The following is a 17,471-nucleotide window of genomic DNA, read 5'->3' as shown; positions in this document are numbered from 1 at the left end:
CAATACAATATGTATTTATTTTAAAATTCATATTTATACTTATTCTTAAGCAAAACTATTTATTCATGTTACTTTTACCTACTGTTTCAATTGATATATTATTAACGTATTAATTTCAATACGGTATACTATTATTAATTTTGAACGAATATTAGAACCTTTAAATAAAATTTAAAACGAACACAGGTTGGCTATCAATTTATCAAGTGTCATCTGTCAGTCACTACTGGTTCCTACTCTCTAAGTCTAAGTATTGATTCATTTATTGATTTTCAAATTACACTAATAAATGCAGAATTCACCTGTTATATTACTGAAAAGTTGCCATTTTAACTATATTTAGTTATCTGGGCCAAGATGTATTTTATTGTGTACTTTTTTATAACAGTATTCGGCTTTTTAACAGTAAGGGTTGCCTTCTTGATCTATAAAATATTTAAAAGTGATTGTGGTTTAATTAGCGGAAATACTTCGTTGAAAACCATTTATTGCATTGGCTCCGGTGGGCATACTACAGAATTGTTAAGAATAACGTCTTATTTGGATAGTAAAAAGTATCAACCGCGCTTATATATATTGGCCATAAATGATACCAATAGCGAAGCTAAAATATTGAACTTCGAAACCAGGGCAAATGATTATACAATATGCAGGATTCCTCGGAGCAGAAATGTAAAACAATCATATATTTCTTCTGTGTTTTCTACCATTTACTCAACATATTGTACTATTCCTGTAATTTATAATTTTAAACCTGATGTTATTTTCTGTAATGGGCCTGGTACATGTATACCAATTGTTTTGGTTGCATTCTTATTTAGATGTATTTTTCTTATAGATTGTAGAGTAGTTTTTATAGAAAGCTTATGCAGAGTAAGAACTTTGTCCCTAACTGGTAAAATATTGCAGTTTCTAGCAGATATATTTATTATCCAATGGCCTCAACTTAGGCATGCATGCTACAGAGCAAAGTATTTTGGAAGGTTAACCTAATTGAATAAATATATTAATTGATGCAAGTGCACTTGTTCCTTTAATTTATTGTATTAAAATTAAGATATATATATTTAGCATATAAGAGGTGAAAATTAACATTGATGAATGTGCTTGCTTAAGTTGAGTGAATTTTCTGTGTACCCCACAATTTAATTTAAACGAGGTAATGCATATAAATATATACTATTTTTCTATTCTCTAGATGTATTATAATTACAAAAGTAATTGTATCAAATGGATGTAAGTTTTGAATCTGATATAAAGATTTTAATCTTTTTATATGCATATTTATCTTTTTATAATGTTATTACTGGTTGTAGGTAGTAAGAGACCATATTTTTTGAATATTTTATTAATAAATGTAACATTGTAAACAAAAAGCCTCATACATATGTAGTTTCCCTCTTTAAGTAAATATAATTACTTATTGACTATGAATCATATATAAAAAAGATGATAAACCCTGGTAGAGCTAATGCTACTTGAAATGGATTTATAAAAGAAATCACAATCAAAATAATTGCATTTATAAATACACATGTAATGTTTAAGTAATATCTATGTCAGATCAATATAATTCTATATAATAAATGTTATGTATATGTTCATATATATAAAATGCCAACAATGTAAAATGTAAATCCTTCAGTCTTTACAATAATTAAGTGCATTCCATGATCACTAATGTTTACTGTTAACCATAAACCATTAAAGACATGTAACATATATAAATATAAATCAGCTATTTATTTTCAAAATATCCCATTTTAACAAATATATTGTGAGATCCAAATATATTAACAAATTGTTAAACAATATTTCGAGTTTTATGAGATGCACAATATGCTCAAAAAATAGCTAACAATATGGACTTGCTTTGTTACATATTAAAAATTATGTGGACGAGACTTAACTATATCTAAAAATCGAAAACTATTTTGTGCAAACAGGAACCCTATATAGTAAACTAGTAATATGAAAAAGAAAAGTTTTAAATATGAGTTTCCACAAAAAAAAATATCTCCCACATTTCCTAATGCTTATATCACAGCAACCAATATTTTAATTTTCATTTGATTACCATTCATTATTTTTTTAAAGATACACAGTAAAGGCCACTTTAAGGTAATATACCTATGCTAATATGCTAAGCTACATTATATTGTGTTTTCAATTTCTTTAAATTATAATGACTTTACTAACTTAAGATGAATAGTTTTAACAGCAAATGCATAATCTGTATATTAAATTATTATAGTAAGTAAATAACAGATTACAATAAACAAATAATATAGTGGACTTAACCCCATTCACTGGGCACATTTAGGATTTTTATGGTTTTTCTTGTTACTTCAAATACAACATTAAACAAAAGATTCAGGAATTTCTTAATTACATAATATATAAAAAACTAATTTTATCAAATAACTTAAAACTAAAAATTAGACACTCTGAAGAACTGATATGAACCAGTTTAAGTGAAATGTTAACATCACAAATAGAACTTAATCTAAATTATTAGCTTACCATAAGAAACCCTATAACAATATTGCCAAAAGGTCAATATATTAGGCACATTAGAGAATACTACAAAAAAGTTGACTACAACTGTAAAATCATAAGTACAAAGGGAAGTATTAAGTTTTAAAAGCCAAACATACAAAAATAGCCATCTATTCATATATTTATGGTTTGCTGTCATCAGTATTGGAATTGGATTGATTACTAGTTTCTTGCTTTGCACCATTATCATTTTTATTTTCTATATGATATTTTTCTTCATCAATTAAATACATGGCTTCATCATAAGTTGGGGGTGGAGGTTCTGAACTAGAGGCCTGAGGTTTATTTATAGAAGCATTAGATATAAGAGCATCGTATGAAGGAGGCAATGTAGCACTTGAAGCTGTCCGAGGTACTTGACCGCCATAGGCTTGTTCCGCATGCACGCTAGCCATGTCCTGCAAATAAAAAAAATGTGTTAATAGCCGAAAAAGATAATTTATACACATACTAAATAAAATTGGGCTGTTGTGGCCCAGTTTAATACTATAAACAAAATGGGTGTGGGTTTAACTCATACGAAATTAATTATTTTTATTCTCTTGCTCTGGTAACAAGAAAAACACAGTATTGAACTGTGCTACAGAACACATAATATCTTGAAAAATTGTTGAAGAATGGAAAATGTAGTCTCTTAACAAACTCTAGGTACCCTCTACCTCTACCTCTATGTTATAATAAATGAGGAATTGTAATGTTCAACTTTGAAAACCACTATGCTATACTAAAATAGATACAAAGTCAACAAAAAGGTATAAAACATGCTTTTTTCATTTACATAAAATTAACTTTATGGAACAAAACTCATAAGCTTTCTGCAATGCATAAAAAAAATCTAATTGCATTGCCTTTCACGTTTGTATTCCTCTAAATACATAAAAAGATTAAATAATTTATATGGGTTCTTGTGATTTCAAATCATGATCAGAACTACTTACTACATAACTAATGAGGTCATATTCATACATAAAAGCTTGTAAAAACTTAAAATTGCCTATCAGAGTGCAGAAATTAAAAATTCTTCAGAATGGGGACTGCCCTACTGCACCATGCTATTAAGCTAACATAAATATTGCATTTTGTAAAGAATAAAAAATCAACATTAAAGTTGCATTATACTGTTCATTGACTTCCCCTTTGAATAAATTATTAGATAATGATACCAACACATATATTTGTCTTATATGATTTCTTTACATTTAACATACATGTTTAATAATTAATATTAAGCTTAGTGGTGTAATTTTTTTTAGTTTACTTTCTAAATTCAACATATAAATATAAGTGTTATTAATACAAATTTACCTCAATTCTAAAAGTATGATAAAAAACTTTATAATTAGGAATTACGTTTCATCCATAAATTATAGATAGCAGATACCTATTGTATTTACTTAAATCATTTACATGCGTGTTAAATCTTGAAAGTTTTATGTTAATAGATATTCGAATAACTTACCCTGATTATTGCACGTTGGTGTAAAAGCATTTGTATAACACTTTTCCTGCGCAAATATAACATACTTTTTACAGCTACCATCATTCCTGAACAAATAAATATGGGTCCCACTAGCCACATGTGTCCTAAGTTGCTCAGAATATAGCCATCAGCGTCTCCAAGTGCTAGTACTGTTATAACTGTTCCAACAGAAAATAGGACCATTGATAACACAAAGTAGGAATAGCTTGTACAGTCACATCGTCCAAATCTTTGATCTTCATCCAAATCAAAATCTCGATGCCGCAGACGATGCAAACGTCGACTAAATGGAGTATCAAAAACAGCAGACATTTTTTTATTATAATTATTTGAAAATGGTCAATTATTATTATTTATTATTACTTAAAATTCATATTTAGAGTTTCCACAAAAAATGTTTATAACTTGCAAAAATTGAGAAGTGCAACTATCACAAATAACTTTTTGCTTCTCTCGTCCTTCAGGCACAGATTAAAAAGTTAAGTATTAAAGTTTTTTTTAAATTTCTATTACAGGTTATAAATAAATTGTTAAGAGCAATTGTTGAGAAAGTGAATTAAAATATTTTTTAATATTGGTTGTATTTAAATTTCTTTCTTTTGTGCCTCTGCACTACAACTATAGCCGTATAATATAGCCGTTATGAACATTTTGCTAAACGAACATATTAGAAGAGAATATACAATTAGGTTTCAGAAGTGAAATATCAAAAGAAAACTATACAACACTATTGTTACAAATACAATCTTATTTATTAAAAATCAAAATAACTATAAACTGAAGTTTAAATAACTAGAAACCTATATAAAACACCAACAACATTCGAAAACACATATAGGTATTTACTCAGTGTTAATTATAGCAGCTTTTTTAACCAATTCACAATATTTATTAATTAAAACATTTAAATTACTTTATAACTTGCTAATAATGAGCTATTAACAACCTAGTAACAAATCACATCAACTACCACACGTGTAACCTCAAGTATATGAGGGCCAAATATGTCTTCCCGCTTAAATTAGTAACTTAATAACAAAATGAAAAGAGCGGGCAATTTGATATTGACAGTGACATTGACACATTGCAGTACTATATTTGACAGTTGACATTTGTAGCACAGAAGTCTCCTAACTATACCATAAAAAGGAAGGCTCTTTGAAAAAAGCATATCGTTCATTCTCGTTCACCAAAATGAACTTGAGAATTTCCTTACCCTTAGCTAATTTGTACTCTATGGCTCAATTCAGTTCAGTTCTGTGGCTCTTTATAGATAGCTATACTTGACAGTTGGTGTCAGTGTCAGCAATTGGCAATTGTCAAATACTTCAAATAGTGCTTATGATGACGCAAAATATTATATTGAGTATATTTTTAATATTTTCTTTCGTTTCTATAACACGTTAAATATTAATTTATATTGAATGTGTTTTCATATAAATTTACTGATCTGTTAGTGCGTATGTCAAGTTGATTAAAACAAATACGTGAAAAATGTCCCGATTTCTGCAACTGTTTTGGTTTATTGTTGTACTACAAGAAGGTATGATAATAAGTAAGAATTGTGCGTATAAATATAAAATAACTTGAATATAGATTTTATATAAATAATACCTGAAGAATATTATTTAAAAAAACATTTAACCATTAATTTACCTATAAAATTGTATATTATAGTTGTATCAGGATTGAAGCTATCTCTAATAAGTGATGGTCCTGCTGTGCGAGGGTCTAATGTTACGTTTGTAGCAACAGTAAGCGGTTATGGAGGTGAAAATCTTAGATTTGTGTATTGGGATGATGCACAACCTCAACATACTGCTGAAGTAGGTTTTGTATGATCATATGTTGATTAATATTTCTTTATTATAAACAATTTAATTTAACTTTTTTGCGACACATATTTACAGTTTATAGAATCTTCAAATAAATCACATTGGGTAGTAGAGTATCCTAAAAACTTATATGAAGCTCGAGATTACACAGTCAAAGTTAATCTTATGAAAAGTTTCTATGGAATGTGGTATTTAGTAACTACTTCTAGTACAACATTTGAATTAACAGGTATTATATTTTAATTATTGATTTTTTTATTTTCCCCATTAATCCATTCCCCACTTGCTGTTGAATTATGTTCTGAGGCGTTGTGTGTTGGATGAACTCAGACCATGCTTTGCCATGCACCACACAATATTTAAATCGACCGTACAAGCATCACATTTACAGTCAGGCACTGCACCATGAACAGCTCAAATAGCATTTTAGATATTTAAACTGATGTAAATACAATGTTTTGATAGCTATTTCACTATTTTCAGATTCATTAAATGGTAATCTTACACTCGTCCAGAATGATTTAGAGAGGCCCAACAAATTTGTAGCAGTAAATAAAACTGTTCACCATTTTATAAAACTACCTGAAAATGAGCTACAGTTTCTTAAGAAGAATGCTTCAACTATCATCACATATTGGTTTATCGATTGTCAATATATAGACCAAACTACAGATTTTTCATTAAACTATACTTATCAAGATGTGATGAATGATCATTATATTGATGCTTTGGTTGTTGCTAATAATGAACCGTTGCCCCCGATTACAACTACGACAACAACAACTACTACTACCACTACCACTACAACAACTACTACAACTACAACAACAACCACAACAACAACTACACCTAAACCGACAACAATTGCTACGACTAGTGTTGATAACCAAAATATAACAGCTAATGAAACACATAAAATATCGAAAAGATCGTTTTTCAATAAAACAACTAAGAAGAAGAATGCAATCAAAGATTTCATTTGTCACAACTCCAGTGTAGTGCCAATAGGAGATACTTACACTTATGGCCATTATCAAGAAACTATAAGTGTTCGAGGTAAAGATTTTTTTATTTACATTATATTTTTTAGCTTTTAGGGATATTTTGTATTTTTTTTATTCATAACCAGCATTTGGCAGTGTAGGCAGAGGTAAACTAGTAGCATGTTAAGCGACGCTCTGTTCCAGACGCACCATCCAATTTTTAGGATATTGCGTAAATTAACGCCGCTTTTTGTGTCGTTGACAGAATGAGCCAATGAAATTAAACAATTGTTCTGATCACAACCGTCGCCTTTCTAGTTTGATGATGTGCTGCTTTCCAACTACAGCATATTAAAATTGCTTAATACTTAATATTATTGAATTGTTTTTGAATATTTGTATAGGTGTGATAATATTCAAATTTCCAAGTTTAAAGAAGCATATGCCATCAATATGTTTCCTTTATATACATGTGAAAAGTTTTAAAAGTGAAAAAATAAATAAATTCTACAAATAGACTATGAGCAAGAATATTGACTCAGCTGAGTTTATAACAATGATCAAATTTGCAAAAATATCAAGTAATATAAATAGTTAACAATTTTTTATAGTTGCTAAGGTTAAATGGAAAGTTATATAAGTTTATAATATCCTTTATTTAATGACCTGATCACGATCATATAATAAAATGTAATAAAAAAAATAATCCTGCTTACACATTGATATAATTTTCATTGGAAAAATAACTTGAGTAACTTATATTTAAAGTTTGTTGTTTATTAATGTATTTTGAAAATATAATATATTTTTATTACTAATGCAAATTCACTTTTATTTTTAAACAGTATTTTGAATGGAATGTATGTTGCGTAAATAATTTATATTATTATAAGAGGCCCGTGACTCAGTGGAATAGTATCAGACTGTAAACGTGACGGTCGTGGATTCGATCCCCAATCGGAGAATAATTATGTTTAAAGTGGTAGATAAAGCGCGGCGTTGAGTTCCGCCACACAACACCGAATATCTCGAAAATTAGGCGTTGTCTGTGAAAATTATCTCGAAAAAGTTATACCATTTTAATGTTGCTGTAAATTAAATATTAGTAAATTTATAATTATATATTTCAAGCAGGTGAAGCCGCGCGTGGGTCGGTAGTATTAAATAAAATTTATGTATTCTTTCAGAATCAATTTCAACAATCAACATAACAGGCATGAACTGGTTGCAGCACGGCGACTTATTGAATTTGAAAGTAAACTACACCGGATCGCCGCCATTTTACTATTGCGCTGTATACAAACTTGGCCAGTATAACGTGACGGGAAATGAAACTTGTACACAGAATAATAAAATACAAACAAGTTCTAATATTTTCCCACTTGTCCATTATTTCTCTGATAGCAATCAGCATACGGTTGTTGTTATCATAGAGAACGATATTGGTAAAGCTGTTTCGAGAGCCACCATAAATATTTATAAAGGTATGTTTAATGTTTTTTTTTCCACGCTGTATCCTGTATGTAGCAGGGTAGGCAGAGAGACTTCGCTCATCACTTTCCGCCGAACTATAGAGGTATTTTGTGTTGAATGGCGGAACTTTTTGGCGTTTTTGCCTCGACGCCAGAGAGAAGAAATGATAATATTAAATATTTCATATCCTGTCGCGTTTACAGTCACATGCTTGTGCCACTGCGACTCAACTGGCCTAGTTTAATTTGAATAATTTAATTTATAAAACAAATTATATAAAACTCTTTTTCATTGCTTAGTGATAAAAAAATTTAATAGGTAATTATATTTTGTAAGCATTTTGACAATGTGATAGATAAAATGGAGTAGCTAAGACCCTCAAGGCGCAGTGGAGCTAAGGCCAACTGTAAACATGATAATTGTAGATTTGATTTCCATTTGGTATAATAATTTTACTTAAATTCTTATTACTGTAAGACTTTCCCGTAAGATAACGCGCGGCGTTAACATCAACCACTCAACACGCAATGTGTCTGATTCGTGTGGAGTATGGAGTGGTTTGATACTATGTTTTGACTGCCTACCTCCCTGCTATAGGCAGGATAATGTATGAAAATGTTTATTGTATAGATAGGTATAAATATAATTAAATGATTAACAATTGGCACAGCTTCACGCTGCAGGCACAGGCAGGCATGCACATAGCAGGGTAGACAAAGGGACCCTAGTGTTAAGACACTCCATTCTCTCGCTTCTACTCTTTCTGTCGCTTTTTTCGAGGCATTGCGTGTTGATTAGCGGAATTTAACGCCGGGCTTTTGCAATGGAATGGTTTCCATGTTACTTCTACTAAAAAAAAATTGTTAGCTTACAGCTACATACATATGTATTGTTTCAGCATCCGTCCACGCCCAACTGTCAGTTATAGTGGTGCCTGTGACATTTTGCCTTGTAGCTGTCATTCTTGTCGTATTCGGTATTGCTTACTATCAACATCGATCCAGGTATTTATATTTTATTTGTTTGTGTCTCTTTAAAAAAAAATTGTTTTGTTTTACATAGTAAGGTAGGCAGAACTTTGGGTCACGACACTCAGTTTTCTAATTTTTTTTGTAAGATAACTTGTTTTTTGCATAATGAATTTAGTACAAGACTTGATTCTTATCTCGATCTTTCTAAAGAAATCGTTGCTAGTATAAATTCAAACAATAAAAAAATGTACGAGATTAATAATGACAAAAAATTAAAAATTAATTTTGATTGAAAATAATTATCTTCCAATATGAGTAGTTGGTAATTAAAGTTAAAAAAGTACACGTGGTTAAATGTAAAATATGCTAAAGGAATCTGTTTTCGAACATAACAAAAATACAGTCAAATTGATAACCTCCTTTTCTTATAGAAGTCGGTTAAAAATATACAATATTAAATATTTATTTGATAATAAATATGTCTTTGACCTTTTATCATGTCACATGTTCATATCACATTGAGTAAGTACTAACTGTAACTAAGTTTCTTTTCTATTTATAATAAAATACAGTGTTTATTAGATAATTACAAACCCTGGTGAGGTGGCCTCTGCATACCTATTAATCTATATATATAAAAGGACTTGTCCTCACTGACTGAGGTAAGACGCACGAACAGCCGTAACCGCTGTGCGTAGAAACGTTAAATTGGAACAAAAGTTTACTTTCCTAATCTGGACATCCACTAAGAAGGGATTTTGAAAAATTTTAACCCTAAAGGGGTGAAATAGGGGTTCCAAGTTTGTATGGAAAAAAAATTAAATCGGCACCGATTTTTATAAAATTTGAAATTTAGATTTTTAAAAGTATTTAATTGAACACGTGTTTCATCGTTTTCTAGAATTCACCCCCTAAGGTTGCAAATAAGGGGTTGAAAGTTTGTATGGAAAAATCTTTAAATCGCCACCGATTTTTATAAAATTTGAAATTTAGACTTAAAAATATTTCATTGAACACATGTTTCATGGGTTATTAGAATTCACCCTTAAATAGGCAAGCGAAGCTGCGCGCGTCCGCTAGTATATGTATAAAAAAAAAAGCTTCACAGATCAACCGTATCTCGCAAACAGCAGGTTAGGCAGAGGGAGCCTAATGTTAAGACACCCACTTTCCGTCAAATTCTGGAGGCATTGATACCACAATTATTTTGTCACAGATATACAGTAGAAGTAGCGGACTTCGACTTCGGTCAGCAAGTCAACCTCGATTACAAATCATTTGCTGAGCGTCTGAGGGATAGCTTCCGAAATGCTTTTAATTTTAGACAACGAGAGGACACTGAACCTCTTACTAATGATACGAGATACGATTCCATGTCATAAGCGATGGGTGAGTTGAATGTTTAATATTTTTTTTAGTCTTACGCTGTACCCCGTATATAGCAACGGCTGAGGGAACCTAATGTTAAGACACTACGTTTCCCATGAAAATATTGAATGATTCATTTCCTCGAGTAGAGATGAAACCTACAACTGCCGATGGCCTCAAATTCTAAGCTCTACAAATATAAAACAAAATATTCACCACAATATGTATATTCAAATAGTATATATAAAAAAATTTCTAATATTTTATTCTAATGATAATATAATAATTATTTTTTAATTTCTTTCAGGTTTGCTCGTAACCAAGTATTTAAAATTTATTCGGCCCAGTATATATAGCGGTAAATAAAGTTATCTTTATTTTAGTCAGTATATTGGTCATTCCATAAGTCGTATATAATGTAAAATTGTGAACGTTTTATAGTTTAAACATTGATTCTAAACGAAATTTAATAATATATATTATATTTAATAATATATATTATAATATATTATAATAGTTCCTAACCCTAGCACAGTTTCGTATAGCGTAGAAAGCAGCTGTATAACAATTTGAGTAAAAGTTAATTTGAGCTTATAAAGATATGAATTTCAGAATATATTTTTTTATTTAAATTAATTAACCAAAGTGATTTGATTTGTTTTTACGATTGTATTAATATGTAATATTAATAAAGTTCATTTTTTTTAATTTTAAGTAAATAAATGTATTATATTATAATTATTAAAAAATATATATTCAAATTGTTCTAATTAAATTTACAATGATTTTCTTTGCATAATGCAAAATACTTTTTAATGATAATATGTTTGCATTCGGTGATTAAATGAAAATAGTAATTAAAAATAAATAAAGAAGATTAAAAATAAATCTGTATTCATAATATAAATTTAAATTAGAATGCCATAAATCATTTAGACATACATATACTATAGAATTCTAATTAAAGTAATTATATCGCTTTAAAAATAATTTTGTATCTGTCCTTGTAAATTAAAATGTTATATTATAGGTAAATGGTTTATGTAGGAATTATATAATAAGCTTTATTATAGACTGATGAATGCTGGCAAGATGTACGCATTTCTTAATTTAAATATTATTTGGTATATTATAATATTGACTATGAAATCTTATATATTTTACTATATAAAAAATTAACATTAATATATAATTCGCAATATCATATTAGACTAGCTTCTTGTCCCTGACTTGCTGTGGTCTAGTAATTTATCATTGAAGATATGTAAAATTGTTATTTTATATATATTATATCATTCTTAGAGTTATAAGAACACTTCCTTTCCAAGCTGCTTTGAAAGAATGACAGCACCGTAAATAGATATTGTTCCAAATGAAATCGATAAAAAACTGTCAATTTTATAATATTTACATACTGATAATTTATTTTTTTTAAATAAAAAAGTAAAGGAATATATTTAGGTGTTTATTTATAATGGTACTGATTTTTTTCTCGATAAGGTCTTTCAAAGCAGCGATATACATATATTTTAAATAATTTTCTACTTCCAATTGCACTGAACGTATAATAACTATAGCATTATTAGTATTGCCAAATGTATAAAAACCAATTTCAAGAATTTTCTATATGATACAATAAACTTTAATATTTATGTTTATACATTTAAAGATTAAATTTGCAAGCTGATGCATATAAGTATTGATCTATGTATAGAATTATAAAAGTGATCAGTCATGTTTTGTGATATAATAGGTTTAAATGAATAGATGTACTTGTATTTACATATTTAGTATTAGTATATTATTATTGTTTCTGTGTTTTAGAAGCAAAGAATTGTAATTGTTTATTTGTTTTATTTGTTTAATTGTCTTAACACTTTAAGACATTCCATTCTCATTAAGACACTTGTTCTCCACTTTCCGTCGAACTGACAAGTTGATTGAAAGTGGAAATTAAAATATCTAAAATATTTTTTTAATATTTTCATTTCCTACAGTAGGAATCGAATCCACAACCTGTTGAGTAGCTTGATCAAATAGTTTTGATCATGAATTTACCTATTAAATTTGTATTAATATATTTTTTTGTTATTACTACTTAAAATTGTTTGTTTAAATCAGATATTTGGTGTAAGCTTTCTTTTTTCATTCTAGTCCTAATACTATAATATTGTATATATTTTGTGAAGTTGTAGATAAATTATGTTTATTTATACATGATTATAGTGCTGAGTGTTTTACACCTTTGCCCTTTATATAACGCGATTAAGTTCTTTGCGTCTAAAGTACAGAATGTATAATTATTTTGTAGTTATAATAAAGTGTTAATTGAAAATTATATTTTAATTTAATCTTCCCTTATAATCTGATTTTAAAAGTATAAAATAATATTTTAATTACTAATAATCTAAATAATAATTTAAACTAAAATAATGATAGAAATTATTGATAATTAATTATATCTGTTTACTATTTAAAAAGTTCGTTCTACTATTCGTTATTTGTGAGGTTGGTGGCAACTTGGTCAATTTTTTTTTCTGATGCATCTTTTAATTTATTAAAAACAAAAATTCAAATTCATCAATATATCTATCATATATCTATCTCCCTGTTTAACATCTAGGTAATTTAGAAAATCCTACATGTTAAACAAAGTTTATAATTAGCTAAAGCTTAAATATACATCTATTTAATACGCAAACTACGGCATCCAAATAAAAGACAAAATTAATTTCAAAATGGAATAGAAAACTTAAGTTACTTTTAAATTTCATAATAAGGAAGCAAACAAGTACAAGTAGGCAGCAAGAACACAGTTGTAGGTCACGCTTATAACACTTGTACAGAGGGCACTCGCTGAAAGCGTGAATACTGTCACTGAATTATATTCCAAATGCATTCTAAATTAATTATTTTATTTTTGTGCATTCATTAAATGTGTGAGAGATAAAAAAGTCTAGATTGCCAGACAATCAGTCAGTGAAGGCAATAAGAATTTGTCTTGTGTGACACAACTCTTAGTTATTTCCATTTGCCCACTGGAAAAAAACCGCCGGTAAAAGCTAGTAGGTATTTCCAAGATAAATTTTACGACTCCTTTGAATGTTTTCAATAAAGTTCAAGTAGAATTCGAATCCATAACCCTTACATGCGACACCGGTTGGGTAGGGAAGAGGATATCTATGAACAAAAGCAAGCACTACGTGGCTGCCTGTGAGTGAGTCGACGGCGGGAAGAGCACCTCCTGAGGGGCTCAAACCTTGGCTTGCGGCCGTCGAGAGGATTGAGATTCACCTATGCTAAGCAAACCAGCCGCGACATGAAGCCGCGACTGAAAGGACGCTTTGCGGGCGTCTTTGCGGGCGTTTCACGCAGTAAAAGCCCACAGGGCTAACAGCATTAACCTCATGCTAAAAAAAAATAAAAATATTCTGAGAAAACACCCTCTTTTATTTTATCATTCCAAAAGTATCAACATTACTTATATATAAAGAAAAAGAGACCTTTTACGATACGGAAGTTAATAAAGTGTACATTTTTATTCCTCTCACATTCGTAACTTCGCTAAAGCAATAAGTTTTCCCAATTTAAACGTGAGCACAGAAAAGCCGACTTGGACATTAAAGGTATTCATTTTTGCATTTCATTAAAATTTAAACTCTCCAAGCGTGTAGGCGCTATATATATATGCGTTACGAGCCCCTACTATGGTAGACTTTTTTTTTCAGCTGCACGTCGCATCACGCATTAAGCAGGATAGGCAGGAGATGGGGAGCCTGGAGGCATTGTGTTAAGTGGTGGAACTAAACGCCGCGTTTTACTTCGACACCAAAGCGACGAAATTTAAATATTCAAAGTTTCATTTCTTTGAGTGGGAATCGAACCCACAAACTGTCTCATTTACAGTCACACGCCCCTACATTTCGAATGGCCTCAACTGTTGTGTAGATTGCGAAAAAATATTGATTTATTGACATAAGTAGTTATTAATTAGGTTATATAATTTACATTATTCTTTTAAAACACTATCTGTCATTTACGTTTTTACTATAACCGTTATAGTAAAATTTGTGTAGTCATTAAATACTTATAGTAAACTTATGGGGGGTAAATCTCTTTAATCGTGTAGCGGGTTCCAGTGCCGTATAATAAATAGCCTTATAAAGTAAGCTTTCGGCGGGTCATAACGCTTTTCAGTTTAATTTTACACACAAGTAATAAATAAAGATCTTCAACTCGCTGACTACTTCAGGCAATAATCGTTGACTGTTTAATAGATGCTTAGAGTTGGGAAATTCTGTGGTAATATAAATTATGGTAAAATTCTTAGCATATTTAAGGTTTTGTTTTTTATTAAAATTATATGTAGATAGCTAGACATATTCTACAGAATGTTATACACAATTGAATAATTATATCTAATTATAGAAATAATACGTAGGTAATTCAATTACAAACGATACCTAATTGCTTGGCTTCTCTGTTATTGATTGTGTGCTATATACTCGTACTATATATACATAAACGGGCTTATTGAATTATTAATGTTCAAATTGTTTATTGCTTAGACAGAAGGAACATCGGAACCTAGTGTTAAGACACATCGTTCTGATTAAGACATTTCCCTTTATCATTATCCGCCGAAATGTGGAAGTATTCCGCGGAACTCAACGCCGCGTTTTGCCTTGTTGCCAGAGGGAGAAAATGAAAATATTAAATATTTCATTTCCGAGTAGGAACCCGTAACCTGTCGCATTTACAGTAGCATGTTGGTGCTCCTCAACGACTGTCAGCAGGACAGACAGACAGCAATAAAAAAGTATAATATAATTTGAATAAAAATATTGTGTTACAGGAAATCAGGAAGCAATGAGATATGTTTATGAGAAAGAAAATAATAATTAGACAATGTATTTCTTAAATGTGGTTAACTTTCACTACATTTAGAATTATTGTCATTTTAAACTAAGTATATCCATATTTTGCAAGTTGCGATATTAATTATTCATATGACATACTAAGTGTAGCATTTTTTTAAAATACTGATACGAGTATAAACGTTTTAAAAAAATTTAAACAATTCCCTTCTTTTGTTTTATGCTAACCATTTATTATTTTCTTATATTACCTTGTATGAGTCAAACAAAACGACAAATATTTACATAACATTTTATTACAATATACCTATTTAGAACATTCCAAATCACCTACAATTTTACTTACTTAAAAATTTTATAATCATTACACATTACGAATATAAAGGTTCCCCACCAATAATGGAACTTTCAATGCCACATTCGTCCTCCCCACGAGCGATTTTAAAGAAGCCATTATCACCCCAATCAGAGTTCCAAGAATTTGCGATAAGCCAATATTTGTTACCGTTTTCAACTCCCCAACCCATAATTTTAATAGCATGTCCGCCGAGAGCGTCTCCTGCTACATGCTTGTAAACGCCGCTTTTATAGGATAGCAGGTCTGCGTAGACGGTGAACGCCCCCTCTACTGGTCCATTCTCGAAAAGTTCCGCTTTAATGTGATCTTCACCTCCTCGTATAGAGTAGATATGCTTTGCGTATTGTTTGTCTTGTTTGTAAGATGTGCTATAGCCGTCGCGGCAAGTTCTGTAACACTTAGGGGTCTTTGTATCTCCGCTACATGGCATCCTGTTGCCGGGAACGTGATGCTCGCAGGGGGCAATCTCATAAGGACGACAACCTTGAGAGGAATTGTAATTTCCTCCAGAGACCAACCCAAAGTGCTTCCAGTACTCCCACGCCAATGTAGGGATCCCACCACTGCAACCGAGTCCGCAAATTGGACAGCAGCTAAGTAAATCTTCCGCGGAGAAGTGAAAATGTTTCGTTCCGTTCGAATAGATACAGTACCGATCGCTCATTGCTTCGACTGCACCAAACGCCCAGCAGCTTCCGCAAGATCCCTGATCTCGAATTTCATTTAGAGTGGGACAATTTGGCCATTTATCTCTAGGATCGAAATTTTCTGGCAAACTCTCTATTAATTCCACATCGTGTGTAACAGTCGGTAGCTTCTCATAATACTCATCCTTAAGAGCTCCTAATAAATTTTTAATTGCGTTCAACGGCATTTCCATAGCGAAATTTCGTCCAGCTTTCCATGTTGTTGTTTTAGTATTAATAATATCTATGAATTCCTCGGAGAATGGATGTACGTATGCAGAACAAATAGAAAACGAAAATAATAGCAAGAAACACTTAGCACGAAGAAGAAACATTTTGCACTAGATATACGAGTAATGTTATTATGAGTTAAAATGTATCGGGCGCACACGGAACGGGCGATGCACGTCGACTGAGTGTTCAATGCTCATACGCCGAGTAAGTGACCTGAGGAGTGAGGACCTGAGGGAACGAGACAGCAGCGCTTGACCACGCGTGTCGAAGGTTAATCACGATAATAGAACAAAGAAAATATGTAGCAATAACAATTGACTATAGCAGCTAATAAATGTTTACTTATTTTATATAATTGTATTTGTTTTGTGTAAGTATTTACTTTTGATAAATGTGCTGATTCGTAGAAATGGAAAACATTTATTTTTTAACATTAGATATATGTGTGAAATATACCAACTATATAGATAGTTTCTAATGATGTAAGTATATTAATTTTAAGAAAATATAAACAGCGAAGGATTTTCATAATAATTTCGTCACAAGAAACCAAACAAAAAAGCCCGGGTCAACAGAATATTTATTATTATTATTTATATTGATTTTGCTTATAGAAATGTACACGAAGTCAAGTTATATCATAGCAT

At 30.4% G+C, this 17,471-nt stretch overlaps 4 protein-coding genes across 4 annotated transcripts; 2 read left to right on the top strand and 2 right to left on the bottom strand.

Annotated features, from left to right (window-relative positions):
- Positions 1-214: 214 nt before the first annotated feature.
- On the top strand, positions 215-1,728 carry Alg14 (ALG14, UDP-N-acetylglucosaminyltransferase subunit). Its single transcript, XM_085198372.1, has one exon. It carries the CDS (start codon positions 358-360, stop codon positions 991-993), a length of 636 nt encoding a protein of 211 aa, XP_085054498.1. The 5' UTR covers positions 215-357; the 3' UTR covers positions 994-1,728.
- Positions 1,262-4,494, bottom strand: LOC146531476 (uncharacterized). The gene is made up of 2 exons (XM_085198373.1): positions 4,019-4,494; positions 1,262-2,957 (listed from the first exon to the last, which is right to left on the bottom strand). The coding sequence occupies exons 1-2, from the start codon at positions 4,349-4,351 to the stop codon at positions 2,682-2,684; spliced, it is 609 nt and encodes a 202-aa protein (XP_085054499.1). The 5' UTR covers positions 4,352-4,494; the 3' UTR covers positions 1,262-2,681.
- Positions 4,495-5,363: 869 nt separating this feature from the next.
- LOC146531475 (uncharacterized) lies at positions 5,364-13,004 on the top strand. Its single transcript, XM_085198371.1, has 8 exons — positions 5,364-5,582; positions 5,717-5,865; positions 5,950-6,103; positions 6,358-6,930; positions 8,045-8,341; positions 9,229-9,334; positions 10,518-10,690; positions 10,977-13,004. Exons 1-7 carry the CDS (start codon positions 5,534-5,536, stop codon positions 10,681-10,683), a joined length of 1,494 nt encoding a protein of 497 aa, XP_085054497.1. The 5' UTR covers positions 5,364-5,533; the 3' UTR covers positions 10,684-10,690; positions 10,977-13,004.
- Positions 13,005-15,826: 2,822 nt separating this feature from the next.
- CtsB (Cathepsin B) lies at positions 15,827-17,026 on the bottom strand. The gene has a single exon (XM_085198370.1). It carries the CDS (start codon positions 16,923-16,925, stop codon positions 15,918-15,920), a length of 1,008 nt encoding a protein of 335 aa, XP_085054496.1. The 5' UTR covers positions 16,926-17,026; the 3' UTR covers positions 15,827-15,917.
- Positions 17,027-17,471: the final 445 nt, after the last annotated feature.

The sequence above is a fragment of the Heliconius melpomene genome, chromosome 15 (genome assembly GCF_056956725.1).
Source record: "Heliconius melpomene rosina isolate 202511_hmr_F chromosome 15, ASM5695672v1, whole genome shotgun sequence".
Classification (NCBI taxonomy): domain Eukaryota; kingdom Metazoa; phylum Arthropoda; class Insecta; order Lepidoptera; family Nymphalidae; genus Heliconius; species Heliconius melpomene.
This window is presented reverse-complemented; position numbering and strand designations above follow the sequence as displayed.

Excerpts from the sequence above, each read along its gene's own strand:
- Alg14 (XM_085198372.1), top strand. The coding sequence starts at position 358 with ATGTATTTTATTGTGTACTTTTTTATAACAGTATTCGGCTTTTTAACA.
- LOC146531476 (XM_085198373.1), bottom strand. The coding sequence starts at position 4,351 with ATGTCTGCTGTTTTTGATACTCCATTTAGTCGACGTTTGCATCGTCTG. Across the intron at positions 2,958-4,018 it reads ACCAACGTGCAATAATCAGG|GACATGGCTAGCGTGCATGC; the intron begins GTAAGTTATTCG and ends TTTTATTTGCAG.
- LOC146531475 (XM_085198371.1), top strand. The coding sequence starts at position 5,534 with ATGTCCCGATTTCTGCAACTGTTTTGGTTTATTGTTGTACTACAAGAA. Across the intron at positions 5,583-5,716 it reads TATTGTTGTACTACAAGAAG|TTGTATCAGGATTGAAGCTA; the intron begins GTATGATAATAA and ends TGTATATTATAG. Across the intron at positions 5,866-5,949 it reads AACCTCAACATACTGCTGAA|TTTATAGAATCTTCAAATAA; the intron begins GTAGGTTTTGTA and ends ACATATTTACAG.
- CtsB (XM_085198370.1), bottom strand. The coding sequence starts at position 16,925 with ATGTTTCTTCTTCGTGCTAAGTGTTTCTTGCTATTATTTTCGTTTTCT.